The 17,130-nt window shown below is 58.5% G+C and overlaps 3 protein-coding genes across 5 annotated transcripts; 1 reads left to right on the forward strand and 2 right to left on the reverse strand.

Moving 5' to 3' along the window:
• The first annotated feature begins 816 nt into the window (after window positions 1-816).
• Window positions 817-9,265, forward strand: LOC122386642 (proteoglycan 4-like). Its single transcript, XM_043376023.1, has 3 exons — window positions 817-1,073; window positions 3,789-3,900; window positions 4,337-9,265. The coding sequence occupies exons 2-3, from the start codon at window positions 3,795-3,797 to the stop codon at window positions 8,725-8,727; spliced, it is 4,497 nt and encodes a 1,498-aa protein (XP_043231958.1). The 5' UTR covers window positions 817-1,073; window positions 3,789-3,794; the 3' UTR covers window positions 8,728-9,265.
• Window positions 9,266-9,389: 124 nt separating this feature from the next.
• LOC122386645 (FK506-binding protein-like) lies at window positions 9,390-11,753 on the reverse strand. The gene has a single exon (XM_043376032.1). The coding sequence runs from the start codon at window positions 11,616-11,618 to the stop codon at window positions 10,710-10,712; it is 909 nt and encodes a 302-aa protein (XP_043231967.1). The 5' UTR covers window positions 11,619-11,753; the 3' UTR covers window positions 9,390-10,709.
• Window positions 11,754-11,869: 116 nt separating this feature from the next.
• Window positions 11,870-17,086, reverse strand: LOC122386644 (retinol dehydrogenase 12-like). Of its 3 annotated transcripts, none has more exons than XM_043376029.1 (9): window positions 17,072-17,086; window positions 16,250-16,350; window positions 15,541-15,659; window positions 14,525-14,680; window positions 14,190-14,294; window positions 13,660-13,935; window positions 13,250-13,349; window positions 12,958-13,053; window positions 11,870-11,991 (listed from the first exon to the last, which is right to left on the reverse strand). In XM_043376029.1, exons 1-9 carry the CDS (start codon window positions 17,081-17,083, stop codon window positions 11,889-11,891), a joined length of 1,068 nt encoding a protein of 355 aa, XP_043231964.1. In that variant the 5' UTR covers window positions 17,084-17,086; the 3' UTR covers window positions 11,870-11,888. The 3 variants fall into 3 exon arrangements, with proteins under 3 accessions (XP_043231964.1, XP_043231966.1, XP_043231965.1); XM_043376031.1 differs by lacking the exon at window positions 17,072-17,086 and adding an exon at window positions 17,013-17,035; XM_043376030.1 differs by lacking the exon at window positions 17,072-17,086 and adding an exon at window positions 16,560-16,601.
• Window positions 17,087-17,130: the final 44 nt, after the last annotated feature.

Raw genomic sequence — 17,130 nt, forward strand, 5'->3', positions numbered from 1 at the left:
AATCCGACTTTAAAAAACCAACTACGACTCCGATTCCGACTCAGGTAGAAATGTACACTCTGACCGACTCTGAGTCCGAGTCCGCAGCCCTGCCAGGTCTGCCAGGTGTCGATGGATTTTCAGTGACACCGACTTCGAATCCGGCTCCGGTTTCCAAAATCGACTCCGACTCCGTCTTCAGCCTCGGTCATTATTGTCCACTCTGACCGACTCCGACTCCGACTGCGACCACGCAGCTCTGACGGAAGCAATAATTTTCGTACCGCTTTATAAAAGAGCCGGTGGTAAGAACATCGCTTTACAAGTCAAAACCATTAGTCTAGAGATAGCTAATGCTATGATCCTAATGTTTAGATGCTTTATGTTGCGTAGAAAAGAATAATAACTGCACTTTCAAGCGGCATCTGTCTATGTATTCTTAGCAAAGCATTGCAAGAAAATGTTTGCAGAGCCCAACCCATCTGCAAACTTTAAAACAAACATTCATTTCATCTTTTTCAGAAGAGGATGTATCCATGAACTGTACCGTATCTAAGAACATATGACCTTCACCCTGGTATGTTTCTCCCACACAGCCTCATTCGCAGGTCAGAGTGCAAAGTTTGCGTTTTCCCACGGTGACTTTCACCCTTTTGCTTTCTTCTCTGGGTCGTGCTTTGTCCAGCAGAGGTGTCCCGTAGGTCACGACCGCTCCGGTGTAGGCAGAGCGGACACCGGCCGGTCCGGGGGAGGGGGGGGGGGGTGGGCAGAGGTCACACACGCTCCCGGACGACTGCCGCGGCCCGTGGCGGCGCGTTGCAGCGGGGCCGTCGCCGCCGCGCCGCGCCCGCCGCTCCGATCGGGGTCGCGGCGCGTCGCCGGGTCACGGAGGCCCGTCGCCGTCGGAGGAGCGGCCGCCGGTGGTCAGTTGGCCGCGCTGGGCCGTCGGTACCGGCCGCACCAGCCCCGCTCCGCGCCCGGACACCGCCCTCACCGGACCTGACGGGCGGTCACACAGCGGGAACAGCGGAGACGGGGACAGCACAGCCGACCAGCGGAGACGGACTGATAGCGGGCGTCTACACAGCTACACGGTGGGTCACCCGATAGGGGTGTGCGTGATGGGCTTAGGCAGATCGTCCGAAATCATTTATTGTAGGTACTTAATCCACATAACTTGTCGATTTTTTAAAAACATTCTTATTATAAATATTAGTTATAGGCATTTCGGCTATAGATTAAATTGTCATTCATCACTGACCTTCAAATTTTTCAGTTCACTGAGGCTGAAAAACTCTTTAACATTTTTTCACATAATAATTTATGAATGGAAAATTATGTTTCCGTTGTTAATCACGGACGTCTATATGAATGCGCTTATATATCACGTTTGTTTTTGAAAAAGGCCTATGACGTGTTTTCACGAAATCACTTAGATGGGTATGTCAATGTATGTACCGTCGATAATGTAAGAATATGTACATAATCGATAATGTAACATAATCCAAAAAGTAACCGTCTTTAAAATATTCGACTCATTAGATTATTTTTTAGGCGTGTCCCCAAATCTAACTCAAAACTCGAATATCGTTTTCTGACTGTTTGGAATGTTTTGCGAGATTGTTTGTCCAACAAGCATTTTTTCGTCCCTACAGGATGATTTTGATTTATTTTAACTTTTCAACCATTGTAAAGCATTTCACAAAAACGTTGTGGATACATTTCAGTACCTAATGCGTAAGGGTAGGGACAACTAATAAATCAAAGAAGTTTTTTTTGGAGCACAATAAAAATAAATACAGGTGGGTAAAGCTCAACATCATGCCGTGAAAGGTGGCACGTCTTCCGGGCTTTCTGCTGACATCTGACGCGATAGATCATTCAAGGTGTGCGTAAGTGGCCCTTACGTTTACAGTCACGCAACACGCACGATGATGACCTGCAATTATCGTGTCTACCCGAGCATGTAAGAACGGGGCTTATAAGCAGTCCGATCGAGATAACGCAAACAAAGCGGCGGAAGAGCACACAAACCTGTCAAGGTTTCGTGACTGAAGTCGCCTAATTCGTCACGACATGCTGTGCCGACCTATTTACTCAGTTCCCCAGAGAAATGTGAAAGTCAATGCTGTGCAAATCCGCGGAGGATCCGTTAAAACGCGACCGCAGCCATGCGCAGCCGGTTCCGGCCGAACCAGCTGGGGCCGGCTCGTTCGGCGACTGGTGCACCTCCAACTCCGTGTGCTCAGCCCAGTGACCCAGTGGGTGGACAGCCACTTTCCCATGGAAACCAGTGACACCACCGCGGCGCGCGCGCCGGCAGCGAATCTAACCGCAGGTGCCGCTGCGGGCTGCCGGCCGGTTGTGGGGACAGTATGCCGCGTCCGGCCGGGCGGGGTCCGCCGGTAGGTCCGGCAGGGTCCGCGGGCAGCCGGCCGACCGGCGCGGACCCCGGGTCCCGGGTCGGTTAGCCCGCTCCGATCGGCCGGCTGGGTGCGGACCCCGGGTCCCGGGTCGGTCGGGCTGCCGCTCCGACCGGTGCGTGGCTGGCTGGCACGGGTCGGCCGGCCGGCCGGCGCGGCCGCTGACCCGCCGTCGCACCGGTCGCACCGGCCGCTCATCCGTCCGTTACCCATGCATTGCGCAAACCAGTCGGGCCCGGCCGGCCGGCCACTGGGTCACCGGTGCGCCGGCCGGGGCGCTGACCCGCACACACGACCTTCAGATGACCGCCGCGCGGGCCTTTCAGCAAGGTCGCCGGCGTCGTGACGGTCGTGACGGCACAGGCGTCATCAGCTGTGACTTCGTGACGGTCCCGGGACCTACTTCAGCGCTGGAGACGGCGCCGGGTCAGGCGGTTCCGGGTGGGCGCGGAGCTGACCCGTGACTCCCAGCATGGGGGAGAAATCCGTTCAGAAATAGGCAACCCTTCAATATCAGCAATGATGATAAAACAAACAAATAAAAATGCGTAGCGCGTGATCAAATGATTCCCTTTGTGCCGTAACAGGTGCCGTAACCTGTCACGGGTATGGCATTCCTTAGGTATAGAACGAAAAAATCTTCATCAATGCACTAAAATGTTTCGGGTTTCACCTCCCGTTCCTTCTATCTCAGCGGTCTGAATAGCACGCCATTGCACCCAGAAACCCGGCGCGTCCCAACAATGGCGAGCGGCGGACCGGCGCTGCCGATAGCGGAGTGGCCGGTCCGACTCGAGATCCGCACCGACCCGCAGCGATATGGGTCAGAAGGCGGGAACGAGTCGGAGGATTAACCCACTGAGACCGAAATTAGCGCACGTGCCTCCAGTCAGCTCCGTCTCCGGCGCAAACCCCTCCGCTGCGCACGTATTGAGCTCTCTAACCGCCACCAGAAATAAGCACTCGCATACGTAAAACTGGTCTGGAGGCGGAGTGGCACGATATGTGTACTTTCTGTCGAATTTCGCCGCATTAACCCGATTGACGAGCGCTGACGCACGGGCGTATCGCAGACTGAGGATGATGAGAGACAGCTCGGTTAGTCATACGTTGACGCTTCGTTGCCGGTCTGGTAAATGAGCTGTTCACACGCCATCAGTAGAGTGAAGTAAATCTTGGCATATGCAGCCAATAGAAAGCTGTCAAAGAGGAAAAGATAAATGATGGGCCCAAACGTCGAAAGTATGAACTTAACACGATGTCACCTCTAACCACAGGTCGCCGGTTCATATGTCACGAACTGTCCTCTTGTTTCCCTCAGGTAACGATGTCGGCCCTGTGGTAGCAGATAGCTCGTGACTGACTGTCCCCCTCTAACCCCTGCAGGTGACGATGTCGGCTCTCGGGCTGCGGCAGCTGCTGGTCGCCCTGCTGGCGGCCACAGCGGCTGCCCAGCGACCTCAGCAGGGCCAGCAGCTCTGGCAGGGACCCAGGCAAGGTGAGAGAACGACACACAGAGGCCAGAGTTCAGACAGCGTCGACTGTCGAGCGTACCAGGTTTAGGAAATCGCTAGGGTACTCCGTACTGAAGAAAATAATTAAGGCGGTATCCACAACAGTTCTCGCTGCTCGAGCGTGTGAGGAAATGCATGACGCTTGTGACGAATTTACAGCCCCATTGTCCAATCATTTTTACAAAGTCTGATAAAGAAATGTCGCGAAACCGACAGCGGTCAACAAAAGGTAACAGGATGTGCCCCGCTTAGCGGAACATTCCGACGTGTTCCGTCGAACATCGAGCGCCAATAGCGTCACATCAGACGCCTGTGTGTAGGAGTCGCATACCTCCCCGACACGGGTCGCGGCAGGACTATCATGTAGGCAGGGACGGTCGGCGCATACGATTGACCCCTGGTTCCGTCTCTGTCCGCCAGGAGGCAAGCCGGCGGTACTGCTGCACCGTTCCTCGGCGAGCGGCTCGGACGAGTGGCGCCCCCTGGGACCGATCGGACCCGTGCCCAACGGCCCGACGCTGCAGTACGCGCCGCCCGTGGTGGACGGTGGCCCTCTGAGGCCGCCCATCCGTCGCCGGGTGGACGGGCCGCTGCCGCAGGGGCAGCCGGGCCCGCCGCGCCGCCGCCGGCCCCGGCCGCCCCCGCAGGGCCAGCAGGCGCAGCTAAACCGGCCCCTGCCGCCGCGCCGCCGACCGGTCGCCGGCCAGCAGCCGTGGCCCGGCCAGCCGCCGCAGCGCCTGCCGCCCCGACCTCCCCCACAGCAGGAGCCCATCCGGCGCCGACCCCCGCCGAACGGGGCGCCTCAGCAGCGGCCGCAGCAGAACCCCGCTCCTCAGTTCTCCGAGCAGAACCAGCGCCCACCGCAGTTCGCCGAGCGTCCGCCGCAGTTCTCCGAGCGCCCGCCGCAGTTCTCCGAGCGCCCACCGCAGCAGCTGGCGGGTCCTCAGTTCCCGCAGCCGCCCCAGCGCCGGCCGCAGCGCCCGCCACCCGGCGGGTTCCGTCCGCCTCAGTTGCCCCCCACCGACGACCGGTTCTCGTTCAGCGAGTCTGACGCCGACGGCTGGACCCCGGCCGGCGCTTTCGGTGCTCCCGAGCCCCCTGCTGAGCTGGAGGGCGATGACGAGCCGGTCCTCGACTCGGAGCCCGCCCCGTCGGTGCCGGTCCCGGCTCCTCCGAGGGTGCCTGTGGTGAACGCGCCCCCGCCGCCGACCGAGACGGGCGCGCCGGCGTTCCAGCCACCCGTGGACCTGCTGCCGGCGGACGCCTTCACCCCCATCAGGGAGGAGGGCCAGGAGACCGAGGGTCAGACGGAGGAGCCAGAGGAGAGGCCAGAGAGGCCTGTAGAGCGTCCGGTGGAGAGGCCCGTGGAGCGTCCAGTGGAACGTCCGGTGGAGCGACCTGTACAGAGGCCTGTAGCGCGGCCGTTTGAGCGGCCCGTGGAGCGCCCGGTCGAGCGCCCGGTACAGCGCCCAGTCGAGGAGCGCCCGCCACCACTGCAGACCATCCGTCCCGTACGTCCGTTTAGGCCTCGGCGACCGGTGCGACCCCGCCCGAGGCCACCCGTGCGGCTCGAGAGGCCGAGCTTCTTCCAGGAGAACGAGATTGAGCGTCCCGCGGCGCCGGAGGTTCCTGAGGTCGAGCCGGTGACTCAGCGCACCGAGGCGACCGAGGAGACGGCCGACCGGGACGAGCTCAACACCGTCAGTCCTGAGGAGGAGATCGAGGACTTCCAGCGACCTGAAGAGGTGGAGAAAAAAGAAGAGCCCGAGCCAGTGAGATTCACAAAGCCAGTGGAGCCTACTTCGACGGAAGCTCAGACGACTGAGCGGATCACGACTGAAGCAACGACGACGACGACGACCACAACCACGACCACCGCCCGTCCCACCACCGAGCGGACGACGACTACAGAGCGGGTGACCGAGACGACCACCCGGCGCGTGCCGCCGACACCGGCGTCCCAGCCGGCCCGCCCGCGGCCGCCGTTCCGCCGCCGGCCCGCGCCCGGCTCGAACGATGATGACGATGATGACAGCTCGCCGAGCGGAGTCCGCCGGCGGCGGCCGCTGTCCAGCTTCCTCCAGAGGCGGCCCGACCTGAACCGACTCCGACCGAGACCGCGGCCCGGAGCGAGACCGAGCGTCCCGCGGCCGGAGAAGCCTTCTACGTTAGCCCCCACCACTACCACCAGCACCACTACGACAGAGGAGCCCACGACAACAACCACCACCACCGAGAGAGCCACCACCTCCACTGAGAGCAGTCCGAGCTTCCCTGAGAGGCCCAGCGTCTTCCGACCCCGCCCGTCCGTGTTCAAACAGCCGGGCTTCTCGGAGTCCCGCCCGGAGACTGACTCTGAGTCCGACTCCGTGTCGCCCGACCGTCAGGCCCTGATCGACCGTCTGATCCAGTCGGAGCTGCAGTCCAACCGTCGGCGCCGGCCGCCGCCGAGCCGCCGCCGGCCCGGTCCCGGAGGACGGCCTGTGGTGACCCCTGGCGGCCGGCCGGCGCGACCGTCCGTGTTCGACCGGCTGTCGGCGAGCAGGCCGACCCGGCGGCCGTCCCCGCTGCTGCAGCGTCGGCCCGAGCCTGAGGAGCAGGAGCAGGAGGTCCAGAGCGAGACTCCAGTCGAGGAGCCTCTCCTGACCGTGCCCGAGAGGCCGGTGGAGAGCCCCATCCGACGGCCGACACTGACACTGCCTCAGCGGCCCGCTCCCGAGGAGGTCACAGAAGAGGCTGCTCCGGAGACCACAGAAGCTCCCCTTCCGACGCGCCGGCCGCGGCCGCCGCAGCTCATCCGTCCTTCCGTCGCACGACCCCAGCCGTTCCCAGTGGATCGTCCTGAGCCGTTCTCCGTGAGCCGCCCCGAGTCCCTCCCAGTCAGCCGTCCTGAGCCGTTCTCAGTGACCCGTCCCGAGTCTCTGCCGGCGAGCCGTCCTCAGCCGTTCTCCAGGCCGCCAGTGAAGAGCCCGGGCCTGTTCTCTCGCCCCTCTCTGAGTCGACCGGAGCCGGCCATCACACCATCGGTGGCTCGCCCTCAGGACTCTGCCCCGCCGCAGAGACCCGCCGCACCGGCACCCCGACCCGCCCAGGCCAAACCAGAGAGCGGCGAGCGGGTGTCGATCCTGACCCTGGCCACGCAGCGTCCGCCGTTCAGCTTCGGCATCCGTCCGGTGACGGTGGCGCAGAATCTGGTGGCCGAGTCGCCGTACACGCACACCGGAGGCTACTCCAGCATCAAGATGTTCGGCATCAACGCCGGCAAGAAGCACGCCAAGAAGCCCACGTACGCGGAGAAGCGGAAGCCGGTGTCGAACGCCATCGGGTTCTCCTCGGAGCCGGCCAAGGTGCAGAAGCTGTCGCGCGCTGACGACCAGACGGAGCCGACTGCGGCTCTGGAGATCGGCACACCGACTGAGGTACAGACGGTCGCTGTCGATGAGACTGCACCCGAGCAGGTGACGACGGAGACCTACCAGCCGCCGCCAACCACCGAGCCGTACACTGAGCAGACCACCGAGTCTAACCGGGCGACTGCGGTCGGCTCCCAGTGGGAGACGACCCGGCCGCAGCCGTGGAGCCCCGAGCGGCCGGCGTCGCCCACCCCGGCCGTCCAGAACGACATCGGCGCCGACCCGGCCGTCCTGGAGGCCTCCAAGGACCAGGAGGCCGCCGCCGTCACCGACCGTATCCTCTCCGAGATCGAGGCCTGGACTCCGATCGTCAACCACCCGCCGCAGAAACAGGACGAACAGCATGCTGAAACGACCATCGACCAGCCCGAACGACACATCAGTTCTGAGGAGCACAACAACCAGTTTGTGGAGCCTCAATCAGCCGAGCCGTACTATGAAGACCCGGAGCAGCAGTACGAGGGTTCCGAGGGATACTACGATGATGCAAGGCAATACCAGGACCCCGAGCAGTACTACGAGCAGCCTGAGCAGGCGGCAGACACCACCGAGGCGTCCGGTTACCAGCAGCTCGAGTACTACATCGGCGACCCCTCGGACCTGCAGTCGGAGGGCTCCGTCTGGGCGCCCGTGGTCTCCGGCGTGGTGCGGGTTCCGGTAAGGCAGACTGTGGTTCCGGCCGAGCAGGGAACCCAGGAAGCCACCCAGGTGATCCAGGAGGCGACCGAGGTGGCCCAGGAGGTCAGCCAGGTGACAGCAGAGCCTGAGAGCCGGCCATACGCCGAGGAGGAGTATGTGGACGCAGACCCGGCCGACTTGTATCATCCTGGACAAGCTTACGGGGAGGAGATGGGTGACATCCCTCAGTACGATGATGTGGAGTTCCATGCCGGCGGGCCGTTTGTTCCGACCGGGGAGTTCGGTCCGAGCGCTCAGTCAAACACAGCTGAGATTCGGCCTGAGGTGGCTCAGAGCGCCCCCGGCTTCCTCCCGGAGCGGCCGTTCCGCCCGCCCCCGCCTCGGCGTCCTCCGCCGCCGCAGGAGCGGCCGGAGCTGCCGCAGAACCCCAGTGGTCCGCCGGCGCGGCCTCGGCCCGCCCGGCCCGGCAGCGGCTGGATGTCCGGCCTGCTCTCCGGTCTGTTCGGAGGAGGTTCATCCTCCGCCTCCTCCTCCTCCCAGTCCTCCGGGGGCGGCAGCGGAGGCCTCCTAGCCGGCCTGTTCCGGAGGCCCTCCACGCCCGCGCCCTCCCCGGCGGAGGAGCAGCTGCCGCCCGTGCAGAGCGACCCCATCCTGACGGCCATGTTCGGAGGATCCTCAGAACGGCCCGGAGCAGAGGAGGCGGCGCCCGCCGAGCGGCCAGCGTGGCAGCGAGCGGAGAGCGGCGGCGCGGACAACTAGAGACAACCACATGTTTCAGTCAGCAATCAGCACTTTGTACTTCAGTAACGACAGCAAATTAGCTTATATCGATAGTCTGAAAGATACAGAACGGGTGCTGCTGAACCAAGCTATTTTGGTTTGATAAAAAACAGCTTTTATAGTAAAACACGCATTACATTGTCCTGCTAAACAATATTCATGTAAAAGGGCCACACCGGCTGGTGAAGCAATATCACTGGGCTGAATTGTGCTACAAGTGTAACGATGTACAACTGTGAGGCATGGCCTGAATGTATTTGAACGTGCAGTCTGTATGGGTGCGTATTTTGCTCGGTGAGATTGTTTTCGCACTACTCCAGGGCGTGACCTGTTCTTTGTACCGTGCAAAGACTGAAAGGGCTATTACGTGGCATCTCCGTATGTTTGGAGCCAGATCTGCGCCGTACGAACTCAGACGGCGAGGGTCGCTGGCTCACACCATTGAATGCACGAACTGTTATTTATTATTGTTGTTGTTGTGGATGTGAAGGAGATCAAATAAACACGAAAGATAGAACCAAATGATCCTTATGCCCGCGGTACCTGAAACAAATGAGGGAAAACGAGTAACTTGCGTGACTCACTTCAAGACGAGTGCTGCTAACAAATAAGCACAACGATCATTATTGAATCAAAAGCCATTATCACAAAACTGCTTTATTATATCACAAAGCAATGCCCCATATCTGTATAACAACGCGTATTGGAAGAGCGCTGGCAGCATCAAACCCCGCACTCAGCACAGGCTGAGGTGGAGGAATTAGCCGGCCCCGTGGGGTACAGACGTAACAGTTCGTTCCAGACCATAACAATACCCGGTTCATCGCACACCAGCAGGTACTGCGGGTAGCCAGTCCGGCCACGATGGCACCTACACGGCGCCGTGTCGGGTCGCGGCCGGCCGGCCGCGGACCATTTTCAGAAGTGGCGGGCAGACCGTGCGTCGAGTACTTGCTTTCTCGCGCGGCGGTACTGGGGTTCACTAGCATTGTTTAAAATATTTTCATTTGCCATGAACTTGAAATTATACACTGTAATTAACGATCATTTGTCAATTATTACAAGTTCTTCAAAATTCTTCTTTGAAAGCAAATGATTTCATTTCACTCAAGAATTGTCTTGTCCACCACTACAACCGCCACCCAGCCGCCATCCATTGGAAGAGATAGGCTCTGCGGCACAAAGTGTCGTTTTAAACTGGACTGGGAACCAATGTGTGATGACATTTTGAGCTAAATTTATGTTCATTGTGTACCTAGAAGCATTGGGAACAACGCTCTGACTGTACATTTTTAGATTTTTGCCTCTAAACGAAAATATTTACAACCAAGTACATTGCGAGCGCAGTTTAGAAGCTCCCGTAATGTTAAAGTCCTATCTCCTACAAGTATGTAGGTAAATACTGCTCTAGGGAACCAACAGTTCGCATCGTACTAGCTTTAAATTATATCCATATTGTTCCCAGTACTTTGCTGAACACTGTGGTGAGTGTACATTTTTCGTTTTTTGCTTTACAAGCGTAAAATTCGTCTGGTTTTACACCACTTCATTCGCCTCCATAGCCCGGTAACGGCGCCGCGCGGCGCGGCCGGCCGGCGCCCGCTGTAGTTTCAAACACTGCCCGATAGATGGCAGGCGCAGAAGTGGTCCCAGCCGTCCCGGTACGCTAATACATCTGCTGCAGGCCCGGCTATCTTCTCTGAAATGTCATATGCATGCGAGGAGGTCGGTTAAGTCCAGAATCGCTGATCCCATCACGACCGCTGACCTAACGGCAGCATAATAGGCGACTAAACGTAACAGGGAGACGGTGCGGCTTACAATGTCGTCTGTCGTGGCTCTGCTTAGAGTGTCCACTCCCTGCCTCATCACCTCCACCTGAATGGTGCATACGTATGGCCATATAGCCCTCGCCACTTCCGCCGGTAAAAGGTCCATCCATACACCAGCGGCGGCGCGGCTTACTGCTGGAAGTACTTTGTCATGAAGTTGGCCGTGTGCTGGTCCACGTCGCGTTTCCGTTTATCGAGCAGCGCCATCTGCCGGGCGGCGGCCGCGTTGCCCGGGTCCAGTTCCAGCACCCGGCGCAGGTCCCGCTCGGCGTCCTCGTGGTCCTGTAGCGCCAGGTTTGCCGCGCCGCGCCGGTACAGGCACCGCACGTGGTTCGGCTGCTCAATGAGCACCCGCGAGGCGGCCGCGCGCGCCGCCTCGTGACGGCCGCGGCGCAGCAGCACGGCAGACAGGTTGGCGCGGCAGGCGAGCCGCGCGCTGGCGACCGCCGCCCGCTCCGCCTCACTCAGTCCCTCGGGGAGTATATAGACCAGCAGCGCCAGCGCGCGCCGGTACCGGTACAGCGCGTCCACGTCCCGGCCGGCCGCGAACAGCTCGTTCCCTCTGAGACGGGACGCCTCGGCGACTGCCAGCCGCTCCGACTGTGAGAGCCGCGCGTCCGGCCGTCCGCCCTCCACCTCCAGTACTGTCAGTCGCAGTGTCAGCACCACCCCCTCCCCTGCGGCGCGCGCGGCGGCGGGCAGCCGGTCTGTCCGCGGCCGCAGCACCACCCGGCAGCGGTCGGCGGGCCGCAGGGAGCGCAGACACCGCTCCAGCAGCCGGTCCAGCTCCGTGTCGGCCTCTCCGATAGTAGCGGCGCCGGCCGGCAGCCAGGCGGTCACCGCGGGGTCGCTGAGGTCCAGGCCGGCCGGCGGCGGGCAGTCCGGCTCCGTCTCCACCAGCAGTCGACAGCGGGCGCCGGGCTGGCAGAGGCCGGCCGGCTCAGGCGGACCGTCCCCGCCGGCGGAGCGGTCCGTCTCGGCCGGCAGCAGGGTCCGCTCCACGGCACCGTCCGACGAGCGCCAGTGGATCGGCGACATGGCGAGCCCGCGGGGACTCAGGCGGGGTCACCGCCCGTCAGTCGAGCTACTGTGCGGCTATATCAGACGACAATATAGCACTGAGATTCAGGGAGTCTGCTATCACAACTACCAGAGATCACACTATACCAAACGTTTGTCACTGTAGCGACGACTGCTCCGCTCACACGCCACTAAGCTCACTGCAGGTAGAGATCCGCCCAAGATTGCAGTGGTAAAGAGCCCACAGTTCAGAGAGAGCTCACCGGTCTCCTAGATCCCTCAGTTAGTTCAGAGTGAGCTGAGTCCCGTCCAGCGGTCGCTCAGTCGCCACAGTTCCTCGCCCACCTCACGGTCACGTACCAGAGGGTTGGCGTCGGCTATCGTGCAGTCCCTGAAACGACAACGGAGGGACACGGTTAGTATAAGAGAGCGACCAGAAAGATCCGCGCAGGACGGGTCACATGCAACTGACATCACACATTGATTTACTAGCATCAACATAGGTTAGACCGTTTAACTAAAAGCGTCAGAAGCAAAAGCTGACCCGAGCAGGACTTGACGCCATATCATCCCTCACACATTATAAATGAACCAGAGTTAAAACCAGTATAACGCCTTTTGGGGCGACTAACGGAGCGAGCGAGAGGGTGGGCCTTGCACGTGCGAAATTGCGAGGGGGTACCTCCAACTGACTTGTGCACGGCATCCTACTAACCGGTCTCTAGCGATGTGCCAAATTTGGGCACAATCGGCCCAGCCGTTCTCGAGATCTGGAAGCGGCACCCTGCACGTGCGCACGTGCAAAATGGGTCCCAACTGACTTGCGCACGGCACCCTTCTAACCGGTCCCTAACTGTGTACCAAATTTGAGCGCAATCGGTGGAGCCGTTCTCGAGATCTGGAAACGACCCCTGCACGTGCGCACGTGCAGCAGCGCCCCAACTCTGGCACATGGATATGCAGTGCCTAGTGGGTGCCTACCTACATGCCAACTTTCAGCGCAATCGGCCAAGTAGTTACCGAGATATTGCAACAATTACAAAACGGACACCTCTTCGTTTTGCACGTGGCACGTGCATAAGGGGTCATCCACATGCATCGGGAATAGTCCAATACTTGGTAGAAGGAATGAAGCTACCCTACAAAAATTGCCGCGTGTAAATCGGTCACGTGGTTGCTGAGATATAACCCTCGCAAAAGCGTGACCACGGCCGGCCGGCCGGCCGGCCGCTCATACTCAGAAATTTCCGTTAATCTAAGGAAAGACTACGCTCGCTTCGCTCGCTCCGTAATAAAAAGAGATAGTTAACGTTGACTTCTCCGAGAAGACACGTCAGCACGCCTCCTGTGAACTTACTTGAAGTACTGTCCGGTGACGCCGTCGATCTTGGAGCTGCACGCGCAGTGGATCACAGTCTGAGCGCCCTCTGAGGGCGTGCGCATCAGAAAGCACCTGACGGCGCACGGAGAGTCGAGTCAGGCCAGGTCAGGTCAGGTGAAGTAACCCAGTCGTAGGGATGTTACAGAGGCGTATACACAGAGGTAAGTGCAGCAGACGCCTGCTGAACGCTATGGACAGTCATGAAACACACACGGCTGGCTACCCGCGCTCCAGCAGCGTCCCACACACTGCGGCGGCGGCGACTTACCGGAGCAGTCGGACGTGGAAGGTGTTTAGTTCGCGGTAGTGCCGGTAGATGTCGGTGTTGACATTACCGGGGTCCACACTGTTCACGCAAATGTCCTTCCCTGAAAAACGATAATATTACGAATCTAAGTCATGTCCCTTCGAGTACGTCCTTTCACATTTCCCCAGAAACGTCAGGATTCCCAGAAAGTCCAGCATACACCCACCACTCTCAGCCCTAAGCCTAAGGAACACCCCTCCCCGTCGCCCTCACCGGCGAGCCTTAGTTTCCATCGCCCATCAGTCTCCGTCCAGCTCACCCCTGAATCTGCCGGCCAGCTCCCACTCTCTGCGGACCACCACAACCCTTCCCGCCGCTCTCACCCCTCAATATGCGTGCCAGCTCACCTCTCAATATGCCTGCCAGCTTACCCCTCAATCTGCGTGCCAGCTCGGCTGCGAACACGGCCAGTGCCAGTTTGGCCTGTCCGTAGGCGGCCACGTGGTACTGGAGCCGGGCCGGCGGCTCGGCGGGCACTCCGGCCGGGGCGAGAGGCGGCGCGCCGGCGGGCTGCGCGGCGCGGCCGGCGCAGTCGAACTCCAGTCGGGAGACGGTCAGGTGGGCGGCGCTGGAGACGAACACCACCCGAGCGCCGGCGGCCGCCTGCACCAGCAGCGGCGCCAGCAGGCGCGTCAGCAGGAAATGACCTGAAAACGAGGGAGACGGGGTCAGCGGGAAATGACCTGCGGGGTGGGGTACAGGATCAGCGGGGTGGGGTGACCTGCGTGGAGAAAGCGGGAGTGTATCTCGATAAGCTGGTGGCTGAAGGCCGGGAGAGGGACGGCACAGCCTGACGAACGGAGTTCGATGTGTCTAGACGGGACGGGTGGATTGTTCTCTCCCATCCTCAGATAGCTGATATAACTATTCTATTTTCTGTAACTATGTGCCTCTTCCTCACCTAGGTAGTTGGTCTGGAAGGTGACGGTGAATCCGTCCTCGGTCAGGGACGGCGGGCAGTAGAAGCAGCCGGCGTTATTCACCAGAATATCCAGACGAGTCTCAGCTGAGTGAGAATGAAAACAAAACCGTCATCACCACTGAACAGCGGCGGAAATCACCACATGTGAGAACGGAGCATGGACAACGACCTCCGTCGACACTCGACACTGAGCGAACACAGCCCAACACATACTATGGACCACGCCCTGTAACTCCCGGCGCCTCCCCCATGTCAATAGCAGCCAATGCTCGTGGTACACAATCAGCACGGCACCGGCCAATCTCCTCACTCACCCTGTCGGAGCTCGCTGACCAGCCGGCGCACCGAGGCCAGGCTGTTGAGGTCCAGCTGCAGCGGACGCACCGACGTGTTACTCGTCTCGTTGATGATGCTGAAGGCGGTGTGACGCGCCTCCTCCAGCGAGCGGCAGGCCAGGTACACCCGACCTCCTGTGAGCAGAGTGGCACGGGATTGTCTCAGTCCAGCGCCCCGCCGGCTATCGTAACGGTGGCATAGTGGGCATACTGTCATAGTGGGCGGGCAACGGGGATGGGGACCGGAAGAAACACCCGACATAGTGCATGAGTAATGCATTAACGCTGCAAGCCGAGAGCGCTCAGAGAAGTTAAACACCTTAAACCATCCCAATGACATTTCACCCGTCATCAAACATCAGTGATGTTGCTGCTGACTAATAATACAATCGTGGTTTTACGAAAAAAGTGGGCCGATCCAGAATCAGGACGGAGATGGTTCGACGACAGCAGAGCCGTGGCGGCCCAAAAGCACATCCAGCACAGTTCGACGACAATGCATACTCGTCAGACACCACCTTATCTGACGGCGAACACTGAACAGTGAACATTAGTGCAGATCAACCCAGCGACCACCGGCGCCGGTCCAAGCCACGGAGAGGTAAGAAAAACGCAGCTGGTGAGGTGAGGGCGAATGTAGCCAGCGAGGCGGGTGTTAGAATCAGTCCAGTGAGCCAGCTAGTAGGAGGATTGTCAAAGCGGCGCCCATCAGCCATTTACCGATAGCCTTCACATCATAAGGGTGAAAAACCAATCAGCGTAAGTGCGTCCATGCAGTGTTGGAAGCCTGTGTGCTGCTATTCTAATCCAAACCAAAGCGTGATGTTAGTCCTCCGGCAAAAAGCTGCTGAGTCGTCCAGCATCCCGGTGTGTTAGCCAAGCTGAAGTGGTGAATCACGACCATCCTGGGCCACCCACAGCCGCGGCACATGCGGGCTCAGTGCAGCAGCGGTGCCCCCTGAGTACATGCGAGTGCTCCGTGGGTGCCGCGTTACCTCTGAGCGCCAGCTCGCGGGCCACCTGCAGTCCGATGCCCGAGTTGGCGCCGGTGATTAGCACCACGCGGCCGTCTATACGGTCCGCGCAGTCACACGCCGTGCCGGCCACGCGCGCTCTACCGACAGGGGCCGGTCAGACCCCAGCTATATAGACAGGGACAGGGCTGCGGAGTCAGACCAGACCCTAACTACACAGACGGTCTGCAATCAAGCCCTTGCTATACAGACAGGGTCCAGTAAGACCCCAGGAAAGGTGCAGGGCCCCATCAGACCCAATTTGTCCCTACTCAAGTGGTAATGACTAATGGATAGGATAAATGTCTCTAACAGCCTATTGGGTATCTGCCCCCCTTCAAACTAATCAAAGAAGTTGATTAGTGTGGCATCTACTTTAGCACCCCTAATCCAAGGAAACCATAAAGTTTATTTGTCTTCTAGATATGGCATGAAATGCAAAAACATGTCATGGGTGACTGTGAGATATCATAAATGACCATTGGCCATGGCCATGCTGTCATGCAGCTAGATTTGTCCTTAGAGTTTGTACCAGATAATTCAAGGGAAAACAAATGAGCCAAAGAAAATGTGAACAATAAGAACTTAGCTCTATTGGAGAAAGTAAAACAAAGAAATTTGATGTATGTGTGGCCAGTGGCCACTGTTCATACTTCATAGTCTATAGGTGGGTGGGCATCAAATTACCTACCTTCTGTAGAAGTATGCTCCAAATACAGCTATTCCAACAAGGCTTCCAAACAATGGCAAGTACTCCATCAGACCAACATCAAGAAATTCATGTTTGGTGTACTGTGAAATGCAGAAAGTCACAATTTGTCTGGCCTGTGCTCACAAGTTCAGGCTTTGCAGCTCAGCATCACAATGATATGCCACTCACAGACACATCACTACAGGTAGGTATCATAGTCAAATATGACAGATTTCTTTGATCTGAAATATGTTGTAATACCACTATAATGACCATACACCCACTTAAGTATACCGATACCAGTCAATACCATTACAGGGCAATTCCATGATTCAGAACTGCAGAATCCTTGGGAAATCTACCCAATAATTCATGTTGCTGACACAAAGGAAATGAGTCTGTCCAGCCCATGAGCAGCTAGGAATAAATCCTGCTTTTAAAGTGGCCACCAGGCACCAACCAGTCTCACTTTACGAGCTGTATAGCCTCCTCACGAGGCAACCAAAATATAAGGCCACTACAAAACTAAAATTACCATAACCATTAGGGGTAAGTAGGAAGAGTGATGCCTCATCTCTAATCAATATCCTCTGAAGCAGCTTCAATTGAAAACAGCTGAAAATCACACTTCTTGAAGTTGACAGGTGAGAGGTTTTGCCAAGTGCCACCATTCCTGAGCCAGGATTTGATCCAAAAGGGGTCTAACAGGAAAGAACAATCTTAATTTGAGTCAAATTTGAGTGAGAACTTCTGCACTTTCTACCAGAAAATACTAAAAACACAGCAATGCTTGGCTCCAAAGAGCACCCAACTTTCATATACCACAGAGCTCATAGCCTAATAGAAAGCACTATTCGAAAACATAATTTGCATAAGACAGA

The sequence above is a fragment of the Amphibalanus amphitrite genome, unplaced genomic scaffold, assembly GCF_019059575.1.
Source record: "Amphibalanus amphitrite isolate SeventyFive unplaced genomic scaffold, NRLGWU_Aamphi_draft 000258F_arrow, whole genome shotgun sequence".
Taxonomy (NCBI): domain Eukaryota; kingdom Metazoa; phylum Arthropoda; class Thecostraca; order Balanomorpha; family Balanidae; genus Amphibalanus; species Amphibalanus amphitrite.